Raw genomic sequence first — 23740 nt, 5'->3', positions numbered from 1 at the left:
GAACGCAAGCCAAAATAGGGAAAGATCAGGTTAAAAATATTTAAATAAGTTAGATGCATTCAGATTGGCAGGACCTTATGGAGTTCATTTTAGGGGATTTCAGGAACTAGCTGAAGCAATCGCAGAACTGTTAGTGATTATCTTTGAGAACGCCTGGAGGATAGGTGAGGTGCCAGAAGACTGGAGAAGGGGAAACACAGGACCTGCCTTCAAAAGGGAACAAAGAGGTCCTGGAGGGTTATAGACCTGTCAGTCTAACTTGGATACCTGGAAAGATACTGTAACAATTTATTAAACACTCAATTTGTAAACCTCTAGAGCAGGGGTCCCCAACGCGGTGCCTGTAGGTGCCATGGCGCCCGCTGGGGCGTCTAAGTGCGCCTGCGTTCTGGCCGGTGGACGAGCATCCGTCGAAATGCCTCCGAGAAGCAGCGTCATCCAGAGGCGTCGCCGTCGAAATGCCGCCGAAAATCAGCAGCATTTTGGCGGCGATGACGCTGCTTGTCAGCGGCATTTCGGCGGCGACACCTATTGACGTTGCTGCTTGTCGGCGGCATTTCGGCGGATGCTCGTCTGCTGGCACAGTCCTCCGTGGCTCATCGTCTGGTGCCCGCCAGACGAAAAAGGTTGGGGAACAGCCAAACCAGCCCAATTTCCTTCTTTGACAGGGTTACTATCCTAGCGGATGTGGGGAAAGCAGTGCAAGTGATAGATCTTGGTTTTTAGTAGGACTTTTGACGCAATCCCAAATTGTATTTTCATAGGCAAACTAGAGAATTTAATTTACACCACCTTTATTATAAGGTGTGTGCACAACTGACTGAAAGACTGTACTCAAAAGTGTAGTTATCAATGGTTTGCTGTCAAACTGGAGGCTGGATCTAGTGGAGTTCCGCAGGGGTCAGTCTTGGGTCTGGTAATAGTCAATATTTTAATTAATGACTTGGATAACCGAGTGGAGAGTATGTGCTTAAAATCAGGGGATGACACCAAACTGGGAGGGGTTGCAAGCACTTTGGAGGACAGGATTAGTATTCAAAATGACCTTGACGAATTAGAGAATTGGTCTTCATTCAACAAAATGAATTTCAATAAAGACAAATGTGAAGTACTTCACTTAGGAAGGAAAAATCAAGGGCACAGCTCCAGAATGGGGAATAACTGGCTAGTTGGTAGTATTGCTGAAAAGATCTGGGTGTTCTCGTCCATCACAAATTGAATGAGTCAATCTGATGTAGTTGCAAAGAAGGCTAATGGCATTGTGGGGTATATTAGGAGGACTGTTGCATGTAAGACATGGGAGATAATTGTCCTGCTCAGCACTGGTGTGGCCTCAGCCTTAATGCCGTGTCCAGTTCTGAATGCCACACTTTAGGAAAGATATGGATAAATTGGAGAGAGTCCAGAGGAGAGCAACAAAAATTCTGAAAGGTTTAGAAAACCTGACCTATTGGGAAAGGTTAAAAAAATTGGGCATGTTTTGTTTTGAGAAAAGAAGACTGAAGAGACCTGATAAGTCTTCAAGTATGTTAAGGGCTGTTATAAAGAGGACTGAGATCAATTGTTCTCCATCTCCTCTGAAGGCAGGATAAGAAGTAATGGACATGATCTGCTGCAAGGGAGTTTTAGGTTAGATATTAGGAAAAAAACTTTCTAACTCTAATGGTAGTTAAGTTATGGAATAAGCTTCCAAAGGAGGTTGTGGAATCCCCATCACGGGAGGCTTATAAGAACAGGTTGGACAAACACCTGTAAGGGATGGTCTAGGTTTAATTGGTCCTGCCTCTGTGCACGGGGCGGGGGGGTGGGTGGGTGGGTCTGGACTTAATGACTTCTCGAGGTCCCTTGCCACCCTACATTTCTGAGATTTACAATGGTACTGCAATACCATCCTCCTTCCCTTTACATCTCATTTTTGCAATGCACTTAAAAGCCCAGCATACAGGACATCTAGGACACTCTTTCTTTGGCCTTCTTCACCGCCCACTTGGCAGCCTGCTTTGATGCTTTGCATTCATTTTCATTCACACTGGATGGGTTTTTTCTTTATGAATCATGTTTTCTTTTTTTGGATCACTATTTTCACTTCATTGGTCCACCACTCCTCCTACACTTTCCCTTGGTTTTCCCCATTTCATCTCTAAGCCTCTGCCACCACCACAATCCACATTCCTCTGAGGTAGTTCCGCTCCTCTTGAGCTGATGCCAGATCTGTTTCTGGACACTTATCCTGTACTTCTTGCACAAACTTCTCTGCTGAACTTCCCCTTAATTTTCTGTACTTTACCCAAAAGAAATAAAGTTAAAGTTCCACTGGACATAGACAATACTAGAGAGCACAGAAATGCACCAGCTCTCCTGACCACACTATAATCTGTTGTGACAGACCCAGACCAGTGGGGTACAGGAGTCTGGTCGAGGGCAAATATACTGGTCACTGGATGAGTAGTTTTCTGTTCCCTGAGTGACCAGAGCAGGGGCTGCACTAGAGTAATCAGGAACCTGCTAGAACCAGTTAAGGCAGGCAGGCTAATTAGGACACATGGAGCCAATTAAGAAGAAGCTGCTAGAATTAATTAAGGCAGGCTAATCTGGGTTTTAAAAGGAGCTCACTTCAGTTTGTGGTGTGAGTGTGAGGAGCTGGGAGCAAGAGGCGCAAGGAGCTGAGAGTGAGAGGGTGTGGGTGTGCTGCTGGAGGACTGAGGAGCACAAACGGTATCAGACACCAGGAGGAAGGTCCTGTGGTGAGAATAAGGAAGATGTTTGGAGGAGGCCATGGGGAAGTAGCCCAGGGAGTTGTAGCTGTCATGCAGCTGTTACAGGAGGCACTATAGACAGCTGCAGTCCACAGGGCCCTGGGCTGGAACCTGGAGTAGAGGATGGGCCCCGGTTCCCCCCAAACCTCCCAATTGATCTGGACTGTGGGCTCTTCCAGAGGGAAAGGTCTCTGGGCTGTTCCCCAACCCACATGGTGAATCTCTGAGGCAAGAAAATCTGCCAATAAGCGCAGGACCCACCAAGATAGAGGAGGAACTTTGTCACACTGTGCATAAAGGAGGCAGCAATGGCCATTCCAAGGAGAATGTATGACTTCTTTGGCTTTAGGGTATCAATTAAGAGTGGCCTAAAGTAAGCTCTTCATACTGTCACACAGGAAAAGAACATCCGGCAGATGAAGAGACCCACCTACAGATGGGCTAATACTAACCCCGTGCTCCATGAATGTCTTTGAGCATTGGAGACACTAAATAAGCATGAAGTTGTATTTTTATTTACTGTGGTGGTAGGAAAGAGGACCCCACTTCACACACACCAAGCCTCAGTCTATGCCTTGTGGCTTGAGCTGTGTTGAAAGCCAACATCTGGCTCCGCCCCCGAAGGCTGCAAATAACTTTCAGACACTGTCTCTGTGCTCGCTGCTCCACAGCTTCCTCTTTTGCTTAGCAGAAGCAGGCAAAGGAGCCTGATGTCTTGGCGTGAGCTTCTTCCCCCTTCCCTGGTGATCTTAGCTGGGCTGATTGGGATCCTGCTGCTTTGTGTCACCACGAAAGATGTGCCGAACCCTCCCAGGTGCAAGGTAAGGAATGGCCGGCAGAGGTGGGCGTAGCCTGGCATATGGCGTGCAAGATGTGCCAGGGTGAATATGGACATCCGCACGCACTGACTATTCTCGATCCCTGTCTAATGTGGTCACCCTGTAAAAGGGAGCCTGTCTCTTTACTTTGGGCTTGACTTGCATCTGTTGCAGCATTGTCTCTAAATCCATTAACTGCCTTGTTTGATGCTGTTAAACACACTGTACCAGTAAGTAAACTAACTTAGTGGCAAAATTCAGGAGTGCCTGCCCCCCTTTCTTCAAAGGGCCATAGGCAGAAAGCTTGCTCTGGTATATGGCTCCTTGAAGCTGCAACAGGCACTAATAACCGTGAACTTCCTTTTTGTACAATATCTTTACTGCTATGACATTCCAGGGTACAGTCCAGACCAACGAGGGGTTGTCACCCCTGCCCTGCAACCTGGGGTGCCTCACAATGCTTTGCTGCTGGGCTCCTCACAAACACCCTGCGTGTCTGCGTAAAGCCACAGCCCTGGTCCAGCAACTCTGATCCCAGCAGCCTGTCAACCAACTCCAGCCACGCTCTGGCTTCCAACAGCCTTGGTTACCACTTGTAGGATGACCCCAACATACTCCCAATCTCTGATTTCTCCCCCCCCCCCCCCAAAGTGTGTTCTACGCTGTCCAGCCCACTCCTGGATAGTTCAGATATGTTAGGTCCCTTGCCCCTCTAAGGGGATCTACATACAGTAGTTTGCTACCTTAAATGGAGTTACGCACACAGTCACAACACTGGATTAGTTTTGATTTAAAGAATAAAACAAGCTGGGTTTTAAATGAGTAGAAGCATAAGGAATTAAAGTCAGAAATGGTTACAAGAGAAATAAAGATAAAATGTTTCCTAGTACTAAACGTAGCAAACTAGACTTGGTTCAAGGTGAAGTCCCTTACAATGTGTTTCCAGTAACACTGCTGACCAAACTCAGTCCAGGATCCTCTCCCAAAGGCTGTTTCTTTTGTCATCTTCTCTGAAAAGGAGAGAGATGGATAGGGAGGGAGAACTTGGGGTGTGCTTGCCACTCACTTTCATAGTCCAGTCCCCCTTTGAAATGCATTGTCCTGAGAGTTACTCCTAGATAAAGTTCATTCCTGCCTTGAGGTTGCAGTCAAGGAGTCTGGTGAGAGAGGTTCCATGCTGTTGTTTGTTAAGAGGCAGATCTGTTTGTTCCTGCCCCCCTTCCTTGCCAAAGATCTGTCCTTGAGAAACAGATTTATCCAAACTTGTCTGGTAAACCTATTTCAGACCTAACTTCAGCTTATGTTTATAACTTTACATATGATGAAATGCATGCATTTCATCATATTATTGACCAGTGAGTTATTAGTTTTCAAATGATATCTTACAAGGCATATTTATACGAAGATTATTACAATGGTGTGTAGGTTGTGAATTTGGTTAGGACTGCGAACTGCCTGGGCGCTCCCTACAGCAGCATTATAAGGAATTGTACAGGTATTGTGCCCCAGTGACCTCTAATTTGACATATGAAGAAAGTTTGGACAGGATATGAAAATACTTTGCATTTGCTCCATCTTTGGTTGTAGCTGGGAGTAAAGCCGTCTAAATAGTGCAAAAAATGTTTGAGCATTCATTTGAACTCCCCAATGGCTGTTCAGTTTGACCATGATCTCTTGCTAGAAGAACCTCCACAGTTGAGGGCCCTACACTTTCCTATTCCAAGTTCAACCTTGCTCACATCCATGGAAGCATTCCCATTGAATGTGACTGTATCAATGGGTGGCACAGTTGTGGTTTTGTGTTGGTTTCCCCCCCCCCCCCCCCACCAGATAGTCTAGCCTTTGCTTATTAGGCAGGGCTTGAAAAATCTACTCATCCATGAAGAGTAGGAAGCTTTCTACAGACAAGCACTATCAACTTTTGGAGAATCAATGTTCTCATTTTAGAAAAAAGTTTCTAGCTGTAATGTTTGTAAAGATGAGCTTATAAATGTGAACAGAGTGTAATTGAGGAAGCAATGCCTGCCTGAGTCTGAAGAATGACGGCGCCAGTGTGTCTGGTGCTGCTCAGAGTTTTCCCAAGGTTAAATGAATGAAAACTGACCACTTTTGTCCCTTTTCACTTTGCTATTTAGAACCCTGCAGGTAGCTGCGAAACTGATCAGAATCAGGTCAATTTCATTCTGCCCATGCTTGGGATAGCTCTGGCCAGCAGTAGTGAGGCTGAAACTATTCACAGGATGGAGGTTGAGTCAAAAATAATCTCTTTTCCACCCTCAGACTTTACCTCTTTGCACCAGCTGAAAAGCAAAGGGAGGGTTAGATTAATAGTGATACTACACCCGCACACACACCCTCATAGCATTCAACACACCGCAATTAGGAAACACAGACAAAACTCTAGCAGCAGAGGTGATAGAGATGGGGATGGCTTAATAGCGATCAGGTATTTGTTTGCCAGAGATGAGAGAGCCCAAAGCAGGGTCAGCACCTGACAGGATTTTCAGCACAATCCCCTTTTCCAGCAGCTGGGGAAGGAGAGAGTTGGCTTCACCCCTGGGCTTTGCCTTGGGACGGTATCTCTTGTCATGGCCTTTAGCTAGTGGGTTTAGTTCTCTGACTTCTAGATGTCTGGTAAGTGTGAATGAATGGGGATGAAGGATGGATGTGGAGGGCTGGATGTGTGGACTGGTGAGAGCATGTGCTCTGCTATTAGCAGTTTAGTCAAAGCAAGCCTTTATATGGCTGGGGAGCTGGCTAGTAGCTGCTGCTCTGGGCAATTATGATCATGTAAAAGTGGGATATACATGCTGTAACAACCTTGTGCTGTCACCTTGCTACTTAGTGTGGCCTCAGAACATCAAGGACAGAGCCCTGCCTGTTGACAATGAACCGTTAGCGGCACAGGGCTTCTGGCTAGAGCTGATTTGGGGGGGGGGGGGGGACCTTCGATCTGTGAAAACTGAAACTTGTCAGGGGAAATGGCCAGATCTGATGAAACTTTCATGGGGAAGTTTCTCAGGTCCAGGATGGGAGGGAGGATCCTCCCATCACAGCCAATAACCTGGTGGGAAGGGCACTCATCAGCGATGTGGGTGACCCTGGAGTCCTCCACATCACAGGAAGTGCCCCCCACCAAGCTATTGGCTAGTCTGGGGTCGGTGTCGCTTGTTGGTTTTTCATGACCATCTTGAAAAGTCTTGGTTTCATCCCAGTGCGGCATAGGAAACTTCTGAAAGCGATTTCCTGCACAGATCGATTCATAGTTCAGCAGTCCTCATCCCCCTTGAGTAGGGGGCATAATGAAACAGTCTTGTGTGACTTTTACCGGCAAGCGTTTGCTATTATAGCGGGGAGAGCAGCGACTGGAATAATACTTAGCACTTCCACAGTGTCTGTCATCCTAAGCCTCTCACAAATGCTCACTAACAGCTTTCTAACTAGGGCTGGGGGAACTGCTCACAGCAGATTTTGAGTCACATTTAGCCCTTCTCTATTTGTGGCTTGTCTGCGAGTAGATTGAACAGATTCATGGAAATGGCGTTTAAAAATTATCCAGGACCCAATTCTGATTTACAGCAAGGCCAATTCACAGTGTAAATGGAGACCTTTAAAGTACTTGTGAATCTCTCACTTTAATGACTTAAGCAGTGGAGAGTGACCTTTATGTACATGAGTGAGCTTTATATGCAAACAGAATTAAGCCTGTGGCTTGCTGGCAAACGGTTTAGTGGCGATTACTTTGAGCCAGTGGGTCTCAAACTCTTGTACTGGTGACCCCTTTCACATAGCAAGCCTCCGAGTCTGACCCCACCCCTTATAAATTAAAACCACTTTTTAATATATTTAACATGGGGGAGGAATAGCTCAGTGGATTTGAGCATTGGCCTGCTAAACCCAGGGTTGTAAGTTCAATCCTTGAGAGGGCTACTTAGGGATCTGGGGCAAAAATCAGTACTTGGTCCTGCTAGTGAAGGCAGGGGGTTGGACTCGATGACCTTTCGAGGTCCCTTCCAGTTCTATGAGTTAGGTATATCTCCATATATTATTTATTTATAACACTATTATAAATGCTGGAGGCAAAGTAGGTTTTGGGGGGTGGGGGTGGGATTGCAAGCTTGTCAGCCTCCACCCCTGTAATAACCCTGTGACCCCCCCCCCCCGAGGGGTCCTGACCCCAGTTTGAGAACCCCTGCTTTGAACATTCCAAATTCACATTTTGGACTTGGAAGTTGGGATTTCAAAGGGCTGACAGGATTTAGGCACCCAATTTATATCAACTTTCAACAGGAGCTGGGTGACCGAATCCTATAGGATTCTAAAAATGCCAACCTGAGCATTTCTGACTGGGCATGTTGATCATGTTATGTTGCTCCCTGATTAGATGAGAATCAGGACTGCTAGTGCAAATGCTCACTGTTACAAATTTGAAACTTTCTGGGATTATTATTTGGTGGCATTTGCTTGCCCTAAAACATGGTTCAGGAACATCCTTCCCAGTGAATTTGTTTGCTTTTTGCAGTTACCCTGAAGCATGCACAAGGATCAAAAACTGCTCACATGAGCTTGTGTGAAATTTCAACTGGCCAGGAATTTTCTTGCAGTACTTGCCAAGTTTTAATTAGAATCATAAAGCACTGTGCACAACTCAGCCCTCCTTACTGAGTAACCCTACAGTAACAAACCAAAGTGCGGGTTTGCTAGAGATAAAACATTCCCGGTAAGGAAGGTGGAGGCAGATCTGATTTTTTTTTTTTTTTTTTTTTTGCTTCCAGGGGATCATTGCAAACTTCTGAGAGGAACAGGGGTGGGGAAGGGCCTGAAAACAACTATGATAGTGACATTTGCAAGGCCAGTTGGTGCATTAGGCAAACCGCATCTAATAGACATTCCCTCATTGTGCTCCTAAGACATGTATTTCTTCACACGTAGAGTTCGTCCCCTTGCTGCCGGCTCTTGTGATTTTTTTTACCACAACTCTCTGCTATTTGGCATTTTTCTTCAAGCCCCAACTCCTGGAATCACATGAACATTAAAAATAAAGCTAAGTTTCTAGCCTTCGGTGTTGTAGAGAAGCTAGAAAACATGATGTGAGTGAAACTGAAAGGCCCTGAAACCAGAACGAAAAGATAAAAAAAGGGGGGGGGTCTTTTATCTCGTGATTTAAGCCAATCTCCTGGATTTCTTTGCAGTTGGAGTCCTGATTCTGAAATGGTCGTATAGCACCAACACCTCTGGGTGGCTTGTTGGCAGCAGGGATTCGGACTGGGACTTCTAGATCTTAATGCTTCTTGTCTGAGCTAAAAGTCCTGTCTCTGGGCTTGTCTACACTGGCAATTTACAGCACTGCAACTTTCTCGCTCAGAGTGAAAGGAGGGAGGTGAAAAAACACCCCCACCCCCTTCCCGAGTGCAACAAGTTTCATCACTGTAAAGCACCCATGTAGACAGTGTTCCCTGTTCCTGGCCAATGGGAGCTGCAGGGGCGGTGCATGCAGGTGAGGACAACGTGCGGAGACCCCCTGCCCTCCCCCAGCCAGCCACTTTTGGGAGCAGTGTGGGGCCAGGGCAGGGAGGGAGACTGCCTTAGCCCCACTGTGCTGCCAGACTGTTAGTGGCTGATCTCCCGGTTTGATTGCAGGAGCCTCTGGGAGACCAAGTCCAATTCTGGGAGACCCCCAGTGAAACCGGGAGGGTTGGCAACCCTAGACTCAGACTGAGATTGACTGTCAGAGGCTCAATGATCAACCAGCCGATCGCAATCTACTGGCTGGTGACCACTGCCGTATATACACCACACAAGAGTCCATGGTAGCCGTGTTAGTCTGTATCAGCAAAAAACCAAGGACTCCTCGTGGGTTTTTTTTTAACCATACAAGAATATTCATGATCAGTAAGTTATTATTTTTCCAAGGATTTATTACATCCCACATATTAGATACAGATTATGAGTAGAGGTACATTGAACTGGTCAGGGCATCTGAAACTCGTTTCCTGACACCGGTAAGCACTGGGATGCTCTTAGGTTACACTTGGAGTTCACAATGCTGAGTATGTGTGCAGCCGAGCAACCTCATAATAACAAACCAGTGCACAAATGCGTGTCTTTGGGAGTGTATCTATTTATGACCTATGTGTTGTTTTTCAGTACGGCATCGTGCTGGATGCTGGCCCATCCCGCACTACCCTGTTCATATACCAGTGGTCAGCCAGCAAAGAGAACAATACGGGGGTGATCAGTGAACATAGCTCCTGTGCTGTGCAAGGTAAGGTGGTGTTCTGCTGCTAATGTACGGACACTTGCGCTGGATGACGTTTCATTGCATAGTCAATGTCCACCACAAAGTCTCTTGCTAACTCTGCACAAAAGAATTATGAGGTGCAAATAAATCCCCCTACAAACTAAAGACGCAGGCAACTGTTTCTACTCTGCCTCGTGACTGAAGCATCTGGTGGGAAATTAAGCAGAACTGCCTATTCCATTAGATGGCACTAGCTGAAGCATTTGAGAGGCCCGTATGTCTTGGGAGGAGTGGTATTGACTGTTTATGGCATTGTCTCTTCACTGGGACCAGCATCTGGTGTCAGTGGCACTAGTCAGTGGTGTGCATCAACTGTTATAGGGACAATTGATATTGGGTTTGAATACAATTCAATAGCTCTCGCTGTGCTGCAACCCCTCCAAGGGGCTCTGTATCCGTGGGAATCAGCTTGCAGGAGCAGCACCTGATTTTTGCAAGCTCCTCAGGTAAAGTACTAGATATCATTAGCATCCTGATCTTTAGATACCGAAAACCAGGCGGCCCGACCTTACTGGGTGGCCTCGTAGATAGATAGATCACTTGTCAGCCAAAGATCTCAAAACTCTTTGCAAAGACAGGTCAACATTTTTTTTGCCCCTACGTTACAGATGGGGAAACTGAGGCACACAGCGAGGAAGGGACCTGGTGAAAGTGTCACAGTGAGTCAGCAGCAGAGCCAGGAATACTAAATCTCCAGCCTGATGCATTTTCCGTTAGCACCTACCGAAAGCTATTCGTTCGTAAAGCCGCTTCTGGCAAGAGCATTATCTTTCATGTACAGCAAAATCTGGTTTCTAGCCCGTTTCCCTGCAAAGAAGGCTTCTAGGCATCGTCTTAACTGAGCCATGCAGAAAACTGCCTCCAGCTAGACCACAGACGCACCCAAAGTGTGAAATTCCACCTCCCTCCCAGCTGATTTGGCAAACATGTGAGCTTTGTTCTCACCCCATCTCTCTCGCTCTCAAGGTGTGAAATTTGTCTCGATCACAAGTACGTGGATGGTCTTGTCATCTGACCCACTTATAATGGACGCCACTGAATTGTGCACATGCAGCAATTTTTTTTCACCACACAGCCGTGTGCAGTCACTGAGCTTAAGCTTTTGCATCTGCTTTTTGCTGCTGAGCCATGTTTATCTCCGTGCATACTGGGAAAATCTGAACAGCTATCCCATAGTGCCCCAGCAGAGGCAGGAGTGCTGGGCAGACGCCCTGAAGCAGCAGCATGTGGAGCAATGCACTCTGGGATACCTTACTGCATGAGGCAGCTGGGAAGGAGGAAGACTGGCCAAACCAGCTGTAGAGAGACACGTACAAATTACAAGCAAATAGCTGTGTGCCAGCATAGGCCATCGGCAGGGGGAGAAACATGGTTCTCTGGTTATGGATGGCAGATCTACTCTACAGACTTCGGCTGGCATTGCTAGGCCAGTCAGAGATGTGCTGTGCTGACAGAAGCCCCTAATGTAGATGCCGTTATGCCAGGAAAAATTGCATTTACCAGTAGAGCTCGTTTTGCTCCGGGTATGTCTGAGGTTTTACTCTACTGGCACAAAACAGTTTTACTGGGCTAGCTGCATCCATACGAGGTGTGCTTTGCCATATACAGGTATTCCTATACCAGTAAAGCACTCCTAGAGTGGGCATAACCTGTGAGTATGAAGGATAGGGCTAGTGTTAGGGCAGTAGCCCAGGGCCTGGGGGCCTGGGATTGAAATCTCTGCTCTGCCACAAGACAGTGACCTTGGGCAAGTCACTTAGCCTATCTGTGCCTTAGTTTCCCCCCCCCCCCATACAATGGAGATAATAGCCCTGGCCTGCCTTACGGGCTGTTGTAAAGATAAATGTTAAAGGCTGTGGGGTGCTGCTCAGATACTGTGGCAGTAGGGTAAGTACCTAAGGTAGATAGTTTGTGTTCAGATCCATCTGTGCCACTAATTGCTTACAAAATGGGTCAAAATTGTAATGTAGACAGACCTAAAACTGACCCCTCTGTGGATGACTTTTCATATCAAATGAAGACACTTTTTCTAACTGCTCCTCCTGGGATTTAAAAATCCAGCTAAGATTCTTCTGCTTCTTACACCGTCATCTGTGGAAAAAATTCTATGATCCAAACAGTATTTAGCTGGCAATTTTATTGGTGATGTACAGGGTGCACTAGAATCCACCTCACTCTCGCATAGCTGCATTGGTTCTAGGGCTAACAGTAGGACTGAAAACTTATGATCAAATCTGCTTGCTTTACTCCTAGACAAACAAAGTCACATTATTATATGGAGCAGCAGTTGCCACTCCGTATTTGCAGTGAATTTCCATTATAAACCTGATTTTTGGTCCCCCTATAAAATCCATAAGCAACAGTTTATTGGATTAAAGATGTGGATTAGGCTTTAGGACTAGATAAATCATTTCTATCAAATTTGAAGTTAATTGAGCAAGGAGTACCTGAATTATAATATCTTAGCAATGGAAATATTTAAGTGTCCAGAAAATCTAGCATTTTCATGACACTTTGTTGAAAAGAAAAATTGGAAAGGAGCATATAGTTTACTGCATTCATCTCCTCACTATCTAATGTATAGAACTAAAGATTAGTTGATTAAATTTTAACTATGGTCTGCCTAGGATTGCTTTATGCTGTTACCAGTAGCTTTCACCTAAGTTCTTTTTTTCTGGTCCCAAATTCAACAAGTCTCTTATGAGATGATGGGAACTACACGGCACTTCATGACAGAGCTGTGACTGCTTGGAATTATCAATGACAATGCTGGATTTGTGAGGGACCTGCGTTCTGGGACACACCCATCCGTTGAAACCTGCTAGAAAGAATTTATTAACTACCTTAAACCTCTAAGCCTGATGAATACACTGAGGAAGCTACTAATCAGCTAAGAGACTGGAACTGGTATAGACCCCAATTCAGGAAAGCACTTAAACTCAGACACACAAGAACTAGAACGAATTAATTATTAAGAAGAGGAATTAATTTGCAAACTAGATACCATCAGATTAGGCCTGAATAAAGCCTGGGAGTGGTTGGGTCATTACAAAACCTAAACTTAATTTCCCCAATACTAATTTCCCCCTACTGTTACTCACACCTTCTTGTCAAAACTGTCTGTAATGGGCCACTCTCTTACCACTTCAAAAGTTATTTTTCCTCCCTTGGTATCTTGCAGTTAATTGATTTATCTCATTAGACTGACCTCACACTTGGTAAAGCAGCCCCCATCCTTTCCTGTATTTATACCTGCTCCTGTATTTTTTACTTCATACATCTGAAGTGCGCTCTAGCCCACGAAAGCTTATGCCCAAAGAAATTGGTTAGTTTCTAAGGTGCCAAAAGGACTCCCCCTTTTTTTATATACACAAGAACTAATGACGTTCAGTAGGTCTAAGTCCCACAATAGTTAGTCTTGTCTTGGCTATTGTCAAAATGCGCTAATGGAAAATGCATCAGGCTGGAGACTGAGAGTCCCTGGCCCTGCCGCTGACTCGCTGTGACCCAGTTACAACCACCGCAGTTGAATTGTGTCCATACAACTTTCTCTTTTCCACCACACAGCCATGTGCTGTCACTGAGCTTGAGCTTTGGCATCTGCTTTGCTGCTGAATCGTGTTGATATCCGTGCGGCCTGGGCAAAACTGAACAGCTTAACTTCAAGCACATCCTGGCCTGAATTGGGGCCATGCTTAGACTGACTTCAGGGGGCATATGTCAGGTCCCAATATGACAATCCATTGTTCTAGCTAGTACTGTAGAACTCTAAACAATGTACACCATATTATCCTGAACAATATATTAGTTGTTCCTCTGTTTAGGCCTGTGTGGCATTGGATAGTCATGTTAAATTGAGTGGGATATTTGTAGCTGTCTGTTTAATTCTAAGGTATCTTGTTTAAAAATATTTTAATAAGGCTATGAAATAAAAAGTTTGGCAGAAACCATGACTAATTCTGGTGATTTCAGCTTTGCCGACCCCACACATTCAAAAATCATGGGTCAGGCCCAAAAAATCATGCAATTTTTAAAAATAACTTCTGAATTCTTTTTGTCTTCTGCTGTTATAACCTTTCAGGGTCATATTTTCAAGCTTTTCTCCACAACCATGTGGGCCAAAACTTTGTTTATTTAAAAAAAAAAAAAATCTCAGCTCTCTATCACATAATCACAAGCCTCTGGGAGCTGGGGATTTGTGATAAAATCATGAGAGTTGGCAACACTGTTTGTAGCATTGACAGGGCTTAAGAGGAAGAAGCACTGGGCAAGGAGCTTGTCTTCTAGCTGTTGCATAAAATGCTGTGCATGCTAATGGTGCTTTACAAACTGCAATTATATGTGAACGGGAGTTGAGTTTTGAACAATAAATTGAGCTCAGCAGGAGAAGATACATTTTCCTCATGAGGTCTTAAAACAGAAAAAACATCCTGAGTGTTTAGTGCAAGTGACCACATAGTTTGGCTATTCTGGGGGAAAAAAAAAAAAAAAAAAAATCCAGTTTCAGACCCCCATGAATCTTGCTTTAGCAGTGTCCTTTTGCATGCACAGGACACTTTGCACTGACAACTTCCTCGGTCTCCTAGACAGAGGCTTCCTGTGCTGTGGCTGATAGCAGCCACAATGATGGTGTAGAAACCTCCCTGTGAACATGAGAAAATGACTTAAGAAGGAAGCTGACAGCCTCAGCTCAGTTTCCTGCATCCTTTCCCACTTATCACTCTCAGATCTCTCATGTGGGTCTCTTATGTTGATGTATGTAGTTTGGTAGATACCTTAAACTTGCATCTGTTGGTTTAATTAGGTGCATCGTGTTACTCACTTTTTATCTCTCTCCACTAAAGCATCATGTATTGGCCATTATTAGAGTCAGGATTCTGGTCTGATCTTATCAGAAACCATGAGGGGGGATGGTCAGGCCTAGTGGTGAGAGTCATGGCAGTTGGGCCTAGGGGTATGTCTTAGGGTTACCATACGTCCGTTTTTTCCCGGACATGTCCGGCTTTTCGGCAATCAAACCCCCGCCCAGGGGGAATTGCCAAAAAGCCGAACATGTCCGGGAAAATGCCGGCCGGGCACTTCCCCCTCCCGTAGCTGCTCTGCTCCTCCCCTGACTCTTCGGCTCTATTTAAGAGCTGAGCGCTACGGGCTTTGGGCAGTCCCCATGCCTCCGGACCTTGCGTGGCCGGAGCCTGGGAGGGGAAGTGCCCGGCCTGGGGCGCAGGGTCCGGAGGCATAGGGGCTGCCCGAAGCCCAAGCGCTACTGGCTTCACGGTTTGCCGGGCAGCCTCCAGACCCTGCGCCCTCGGCTGGGCGCTTCCCCTCCCGGTCTCCAGCTGCGCTGGGGAAGCGCCGGCCAGGGGCGCAGGGTCTGGGGGCTGCCCAGCAAACCGTGAAGCCGGTAGCGCTCGGGCAGCCCTTTTTGCGTGGCTGGGAGTGGGAGGGAGGAGGGGGTGGAGTTAGGGCGGGGCTGGGGGTGGGAAATGGGCAGGGCCAGGGCCCGTGGAGGGTCCTCTTTTGTTTGTTAAATATGGTAACCCTAGTATGTCTACACTACAAAATTAGGTCAAATTTATAGAAATTGATTTTTTTTTTTTTTTTTTTTTTGGAAGTGATTTTATACGTGTGTGTGTGTGTGTCCCCACTAAGCGCATTAAGTCAGTGGAGTGTGTCCACAGTACCGTGGCTAGCGTCAACTTCCAGAGCGTTGCACTGTGGGTAGCTATCCCACAGTTCCTGCAGTCTCCACTGCCCATTGGAATTCTGGGTTGAGCTTGCAATGCCTGATGGGGCAAAAACATTGTCGCGGGTGGTTTTGGGTACATGTTGTCAGTTGCCCCTCCCTCCATGAAAACAACGGCAGTCAATCGTTTTGTGCCTTTTTTTCCATGTGGGCACCATATTGCTTTCAGCAGACAGTGCAGTAGGACTGCTAACTGTCATCATCGAACAACCGCTTCCACTGCCACTCTGTTCTCCTGCCCTGGCCGCAGACGGAGCAATAGGTTGGAAAAACTGGCATTCCAACCATTGCTTCCGCTGCAACTCTGCTCTCATGAATCCACTTCCCAGGTCCTCTCGTCATTCTCTATAAATATCTGTTCTCGTGGCATCTCTCTATAAATATCTATTCCATCATCCACCGCTTCCGCTGCAACTCTGCTGTCCTGCAAACGCCATACTACATACCATCTCCTGCAGATGCTCAGATCACCGTGGCAGTTATCACCCTTGTAAACACCTCGTGCATTATCCTGCAGTATATGCAGAACCAGAACCTGCAAAAGCAGGCGAGGAGGCGATGGCAGCGCGGTGACGAGAGCGATGAGGACATGGACACAGACTTCTCTCAAATCACAGGCCCTGGCAATGTGGACATCCTGGTGGTAATGGGACAAGTTCATGCCATGGAACGCCGATTCTGGGCCTGGGAAACACCCACAGACTGGTGGGATTGCATAGTGTTGCAGGTCTGGGATGAATTCCAGTGGCTGCGAAACTTTCACATGCATAAGGGCACTTTCATGGAACTTGGTGACTTGCTTTCCCCTGCCCTGAAGTGCAAGAATACCAAGATGGAAGCTTGCAACGCCAGACAGCTACCGATCAGTCGGGAATCAATTTGGAGTGGGTAAATCTACTGTGGGGGCTGCTGTGATCCAAGTAGCCAATGCAATCACTGAGCTGCTATCTAGGGTAGTGACTCTGCCCGGGAGGGGTGGGGGAGGAGGGAAGGACAAGGCCACACTGCACTTCAAAACTTATTGAATGCCAGCCTTCCATCGCTTGGGCGGTCCTCTGGGGTGGAGTGGTTGGGTGCCCAGAGCTCCCCGTCCTTAGGTGTCTGGGTGAGGAGGCTATGGAACTTGTTGGGGAAGAGGGCGGGCAGTTACACAGGGGCTGCAGTGGCGGTCTGTGCTCCTGCTGCCTTTCCTGCAGCTCCACCAGATGCCAGGGCATATCAGTTTGATCCCCCAGTAGCCTCAGCATTTGCCTCCTCTCATCGCACTGCCGCCATCTTTCGTCTTGCTCCTGCCACCTCTCTTCTTGCTTGTCCCTCCTGTCCTCGCATTCATTTTCTGCTTTCCTGGACTCTGACATTGTTTGCCTCCACACATTCTGCTGAGCTCTTTCAGTGTGGGAGGACTGCATGAGCTCAGAGAACATGTCATCGCGAGTGCGGGTGTTTTTTTTTTTGCCTTATCTATGCTAGCCTCTGGGATGGAGATGATAGGGGGAGCGTTGAAACATTTGCAGATGTGGCAGGGGGAAAAAAAGAGAGAGTAGTATTTAAAAAGACACATTTTAGAGTACAAGGTTGCATTTTGCCTCTTATATTGAGGGCCTGCCAGTTTGGTGTGAGAGATCACACACACGCAGGGCCGGGCAACAGAATTCGGCTTGCAGGCAGCCATGGTAAGCCACAGTCTTTTGGCTTCTTTAAGTCTTCAGGGCAAATTAATCATTAAACATGCTTGCTTTTAAACCATGTATTATATTTACAAAGGTACACTCACCAGAGGTGCCTTCTCCGGCTTCATGGTCTGGGAGCCTGCCTTGGGAGGGTACTGGCTCCAGGGTGATAAACAGTTCCTGGCTGTCGGGGAGAATGGTTTCTCCTCTTGCTTGCTGTGTACTATCTTCAACCTCCTCCTCCCCCAAATCCTCATCCCTGTTGCATGAGACACCCCCTTGCAGGAGTCCACAAATAGGGGTGGGGTAGTGGTGGGGGCACACCCTAGAATTGCATGCAGCTCATCATAGAAGTGGCATGTCTGGGGGTCTGACCCGGAGTGGCCGTTTGCCTCTTTGGTTTTTTGATAGGCTTGCCTCAGCTCCTTAAGTTTCACGCAGCACTGCTGTGGGTCCCTGTTATAGCCTCTGTTCTTCATGCCCTTGGAGATTTTTTTTTTTGCAAATATTTTGGCATTTTGTCTTTGGGAATGGAGTTCAGATTGTATGGGGAGATGAATCCATGCTGAGATCAGATCCAGTACCTCCCGTTCGGTCCATGCAGAGCTCTTTTGCGATTCTGGGACTCCGTGGTCACCTCTGCTGATGAGATCTGCATGGTCACCTGTGCTGCTGAGCTCGCCACGCTGACCAAACAGGAAATGAAATTCAAAAGTTCCTGGGGCTTTTCCTGTGTACCTGGCCAGTGCATCTGAGTTGAAGGTGTTGTCCAGAGCGGTCACAATGGAGCACTCCGGGATAGCTCCCGGAGGCCAATACCGTCGAATTGCGTTCACACTACCCCAAATTCGACCCGGCGTTGTTGATTTCAGCGCTAATCCCCTCATTGGGGAGGAGTACAGAAATCAATTTTAAGCACCCTTTAAGTCGACAAAAATGGCTTTGTTGTGTGGACGGCTGCAGGGTTAAATCGATCTAAGGCTGTTAAATTTGATCTAAACTCGTAGTGTAGACCAGAGCTAAGGGTCAGAGCCAGCATCAGGAGTCCAGAGCAGGGTTGGAGCAAGGATGGAGAAGGACTAGGAACAGGGCAGGGGCAGGCTAAGGCTTGGAGTCGGTTGCCACTAGCAGGCAGAAGAGGGTTCCAAGCCCTGAAATGATATTGAGCAGACTCCGCTGCTGTTCCACCAGTGAGGCGCTTATACCAGCCCTGAGTGTCACCAGACCAGTCCCTGGCTTGTGGATTGGCTGGAGCCTCGCACAGGTGACTCATCGCCTTGCAGATCTGCTGTAGCAAATCCTAAACTCGGCACAGAACTGTCTATATCTCGAAAGGCGCATGTATCGCTGTGGCTAATGGCTCCCCCACCCTGTCGTAATATTTCGTATATTTCTTTTGTGTCCTTAGGTCCTGGAATCTCCAGCTACTCCAGATCCCCGGGGGAAGCTGGGAACAGTTTAAAGCTGTGCCTCGGCCAGGCAATGAAGGAAATCCCTAAGGAACAGCACGACCAAACCCCTGTCTATTTGGGAGCGACTGCTGGCATGAGGCTGCTGAAGTGAGTCAAGGTTTCAGCTACCCATGTGCCGATGGCAGACTGGGTGTGAACGACCATTTTATAAACTAGCTTCCCCTTGGGGAGGCTAGCTCCCTTCCCTGCCTCTTCCTGCCAAGGCCCCACTCCCGCTTGCTGCTCTCAGCCCCCCTGTGGCCCTGGCTGGAGTGGGGGAGGGAGGCTGAGAGCTCGGCCCCTCCCCCCACATGGTCCTGGCTGGGACAGGGGGGCTGAGAGCTCAGTTGGAGCCACGGGAGAGGGTGGGGTGGGGGGGCCTGAGAGTTCAGCCCCAGCCAGGGTCGAGCTCTCAGCTAGGGTGACCAAATGTCCTGATTTTATAGGGACAGTCCCGATTTTTGGGTCTTTTTCTTATATATGCTCCTATTACCCCCCACCCCCGTCCCGATTTTTCACACTTGCTGTCTGGTCACCCTACTCTCAGCCTGAGCCGGGACCGCGCTGGAGCTCCTGGCCCTGGCTGGAGCTCCAAGCCTGGAGCCCCTCCCCCGTTCCGCCCCTTCCACCTGCAGCCCTGCACATGGTCCCATCCCATTCTGCCCCTTCCCCTGTGGCCCTGCCCCCCCTCCCCCCCCGGCCCCCCCCCCCCTCTGCCCCCCCTTTCCCCCCCCCCCCCTTGTGGTCCTGAGACTGGAAAAGCGAGAGCTCCTCCAGCCCTGGGGCTGTGGCAGGGGAGATTCTTCCAGGGGCCCCAAATCCACCACTGCCCCTCCCCCCGAGGGTGTGAGGTTTGGGGAGGTTTTGCCTCCCCTAGCCTCCGTTATACTCTGCCCATGCTCCCCATCTCTGTTCATCCCTGACTACAGTGGCCAGCTAAACCATCTGAGCAGGGCCGGCTCTACCATTTTTGCCGCCCCAAGCAATAAAAAAAAAAAGCCGCCCAGACTGTGCCGCCCCAAGACTGGACGGAATGCCACCCCTTAGCATGAGCTGCCCCCAGGCACGTGCTTCCACCGCTGGTGCCTGGAGCCGGCCCTGCATCTGAGGTACTTAAGTGGCCCCTGTTCTCGAAGCGCATCACAGTCTAACCTATTTCTCCTCCCAGTGACCCTGAGAGGGAGGGGAGCACTGCTGTCCCCATTTCACAGAGGAGGAGTGGAGGCACAGCTCCTCAGAGGTATTTAGGAGTCTAAGTCCCATGGACTGACTAGCTCATGCCCACACAGGCAGTCTGGGGTAGGGTGGGGAATTGGGTCTGGATCTCCCAATTTCCAGCCTCGTGGCCTAACCACTGGACCTTGCATCCTCTCTACGACCTTATGCTTTGCTTCCCAAGGGCACAGCCTGTGTGTGCTCCTCTCCAGCCACCTGACCAAGCTGGTGATTAGTGCAGTTGATTGGTGCCGTATTAGAACTTGCACTGTGTTATTTCCCCAAAACGAGCAACGTGCCGGAAGCATTGAGGCTGTTGTTGCTCAGGATTGTGCTTGGGGCCCTTTAACAACTAATGTGCTTCTTCCCTTTTCACCCAGCCTCACCAGTCCCACTGTGTCAGATGCTCTGCTTGCCGCTGTCACCGCCACGCTGAAGTCGTACCCCTTTGACTTTCAGGGGGCAGAAATTCTGTCCAGTCAAAACGAGGGGGTGTTTGGCTGGGTCACTGTTAACTATCTTCTGGAGAACTTCATCAAGGTAAAGGCTGTTGGGTTGGCTTAGGACACCAGTAGGATTCTCTGCTCCATCACACCGGGGTGATTCCACTGACTTCACTGGTGCCACCGCAGCATAGCAGAGAGAAGAACGGGGCTGGAGGAGTATATAGTAACCAAGTGGAGATAGTGACCGGACCATTAGGGCTCTGCCTGCATGGGGCTTCCAACAGAGTTTTGAAACCGTTCTTATGCGCTCAGTTATGGCAGTCTATATGATAATAGTGTTTGGCTGGCCTGTGTGGAAGGGGTCAAACTGTTACTATTGGGTTAATAGAACCCCTGCCCTAGGATAGGGTTCTACAGATGTGCACCAAAGCTCCCCAAGGCTTAAAGAAAAATTTGTCCAGGTTTTAACGAAGTTTGTTTCTTAGTAACCCTGGCCCCAGACTTAGGGGTTGTTTAAAACAAAAAACCAAAATGACCCCTCAGTCCTGCAGCTCTACTGCAGATGGTAACCACCACCAATTTTCTTCACTGTTGTTCCAGATTGGTGGGTCACTTGGTTCTGTTCAGTTACCTCTCAGGACTTGCCAAAGACAGCGAACAGAATTCATGTCCTTTTGCTCCAGTATCACAGGCCCCTAGCATTTCATCTCAGGTAAAATCTCCTTTAGTATTGGGGCTGTGAGCAGTTCTGACTTTGGCTAGTAGAGGGCAGCATTGTGCATGTCATGCTCTAGCCCATTCATTAGTTTCCTTCGTTCTGTTCCAAGGATGTACGGATTAAACAGAACACTGCATTCCCACACTGGCAGTGCCGTACAAGGGAAGGGCTCATTATTCCATGCATTTGCTGGCTACGGTCCATAAACCCTTCATTATTTTATTTGTGGAAAGCCGTTTTAGAAAAGTCACATCTGGGAGTCTGGTCACACTGACTCCAAAGCAGTTAAGATTGTCCTACATGTCAGACTAATGCCTGTACAACAGAGTCCTCCACAAAGGGCTTATTATACCAGGCTGTAGAACGCAGTGAGACTAGCCAAAAATAGGCACAGTAATTAACTAATTTTGTAGTGCCATTCAGAACAGCAGCTACTGTTTTGACTATACATCTCCTTGCCTTTTCTTGTGGCCCCTTTCTATCACTAACATCAGCACCAGTCACATCTGCCTGTGCAGGAAGCAGTGGGGTATGAGAACTCCGACTACAAGATGCTCCTGAAGGGAGATCTCCCCATGGAACTTGAACTTCAGTGGGGCTAGGAGGAGAGTCCTGTGTAGTTATCGATATGCCTCTGTAGAGAGAAATGGTGTAACAAATCACTGCTTACTGACCAATGCCTTTAAACATAGGTGAGATTCTGCTGTTCTCAGTGCTCATGTCTGCAATGATTGGTGTTAAATGATTGGAGCTAGTCCACTCCTGTAGCCGGAGTCACCTATTCAACAACTAATGCGGCTCTTAAATGAGTACGTTATTCAGTGAATCACAGTGAGAGTTTTAGAGTGGTAGCTGTGTTAGTCTGTATCAGTAAAAACAACGAGGAGTCCTTGTGGCACCTTAGAGACTAACACATTTATTTGGGCATAAGCTTTCATGGGCTGGAAACCCACTTCATCGCATGCATGGAGTGAAAAATACAGTAAGCAGTATATATATTACAACACATGAAAAGATGGGAGTTGCCTTACCAAGTGGGGGGTCAGGGCTAACGAGGCCAATTCAATCAAGGTGGACATCATCCATTCCCCCCCAACAGTTGACAAGAAGGTGTGCAGAGGGAAAATTACTTTTTGTCGTGACCCAGCCACTCAGTGCGAGTTACTATAGCTTTCGGAATGATGCAGTCGTTCTCGTGTATATTAGTCCAGGGATATTTTTATCCAGAATTTGCTCAGCTCTAAAAATGATCCAGTCTTTAAGAACCCGGCAGCAGTCTTTAACTCAACAACCTCCTGCATGTGATTGGCAGAGACTGTCCATACACCTTTTCCCTCGTTCTGTATTTACCGTCCATTTATCTCAAACACACGAGATCCATCCCATAAACAAAACTGCTCCTAGAACCTAAATAATGCTACCAGTTTGTACTCCTCTGGCTACAGGTTCACTCCACAGTGTGGCAGCAATTCAGTGTCAAGACCTCAGACTCCTAGATGTCTTGCTTGGGGTTAAAGGTTGTGCCCATTTTCCAGTGGAAAGTTGATTTTGCTAGATGTGGAATAAGGCTTTGGAAAATTCCCTGGGTGACGGTGTATCATGTTAACGTGGGTACGGCCTATTATTATTATTGTTTAAACAGATTCCTCTGCCACCAATACAGAAAGGGAGAATATCAGTAGTTTGCTGCTGAGATTCGACGATGGGGAGAAGTGGCAGGGGCTGGATTGGCAGTGGGTGGTGCCCCCGATGAGGGCAGGTGTAGTGTTGCATTTCCAGTTCCTCCCCATTCATTCCTTCAGAGCATTTGAACTCAGATACTTGTCAGGTGTACGAAAAATCGACCTCTCTGGTTCCCTTTTGTCTAGTATGGCTGGACTGGGCGGTGGAGCCGCTCCAGGAAGGGAACAGTTGGAGTCATGACCATAGGAGAAGCCCCAACCCGGATCACTTTCAAGATCAAAGAAAGGAGCACAGATCCTGAGAACGAAGTGACCCTGCGGCTGTACGGGCAAGAACACAGGGTCTACACCCACCACTTCCTGTGCTCCGGCACAGACCAGCTCCGCCAGAGGCTGCTGTTGAAAGCCATACAGGTGAGTGGAGCATGCTCATGTGCTTCATGGCTGCTTCAAACCTATAATGTTAAATGCCTTAAGTTCTAGTCAATGCGCATACAGAGTCGGGTAACATCAGACACCCTCTCTCATGCAGGAGCTTGCCTATGAGTACACAAGCATAGAGCCTGCGTCACAAGCACTGTTTATACTAGCGTGCAAAGAATGTGTGTCTGTAGCATGAACACAGGCGTATACTTAGGCTTGGAAGGAGTAGATTTTCATTGTTAAACGTTGATTTCCCCGCACCCGCCCAAACCGACGAAAAAATATTTCCATCAATGGTGGTTGAAATGTACGGATAGGGAAAGTAAGAAAAACGCTCCTTAAGAACTTCTTAGAGTCTGATTGAAGGATATTTACTTTGTATATTTTGATGTGATGTTGGCAGTTTGTATTTATACAGCTATAAAGCTTTAACTTTGAATCTCGACATCTACTGCCATTAAATAATTATTGTCTGCCCCCCCACGCACAATTTCCTGCAACTGAAAATTGAAATCAA

At 47.6% G+C, this 23740-nt stretch overlaps 1 protein-coding gene across 2 annotated transcripts in view; it reads left to right on the top strand.

Annotated features, from left to right (window-relative positions):
• Positions 1-23740, top strand: part of LOC117889351 (ectonucleoside triphosphate diphosphohydrolase 2-like) — a 37983-nt gene that overhangs the window by 5846 nt on the left and 8397 nt on the right. For both annotated transcript variants that reach the window (XR_004648454.1, XM_034793359.1), the window contains exons 2-6: positions 3448-3577; positions 9722-9839; positions 18697-18847; positions 20335-20494; positions 22987-23214. Coding sequence is in view for 1 of the 2 variants with exons in the window: in XM_034793359.1 (XP_034649250.1) it covers positions 3467-3577; positions 9722-9839; positions 18697-18847; positions 20335-20494; positions 22987-23214 (768 nt within the window). In the remaining variant the exon portion in view is untranslated. The remainder of the gene's footprint in view (positions 1-3447; positions 3578-9721; positions 9840-18696; positions 18848-20334; positions 20495-22986; positions 23215-23740) is intronic.

This window comes from Trachemys scripta, chromosome 17 (genome assembly GCF_013100865.1).
Source record: "Trachemys scripta elegans isolate TJP31775 chromosome 17, CAS_Tse_1.0, whole genome shotgun sequence".
NCBI lineage: Eukaryota > Metazoa > Chordata > Testudines > Emydidae > Trachemys > Trachemys scripta.
The sequence above is the reverse complement of the archived record's forward strand: the minus strand, read 5'-3'. Positions and strand labels throughout refer to the sequence as shown.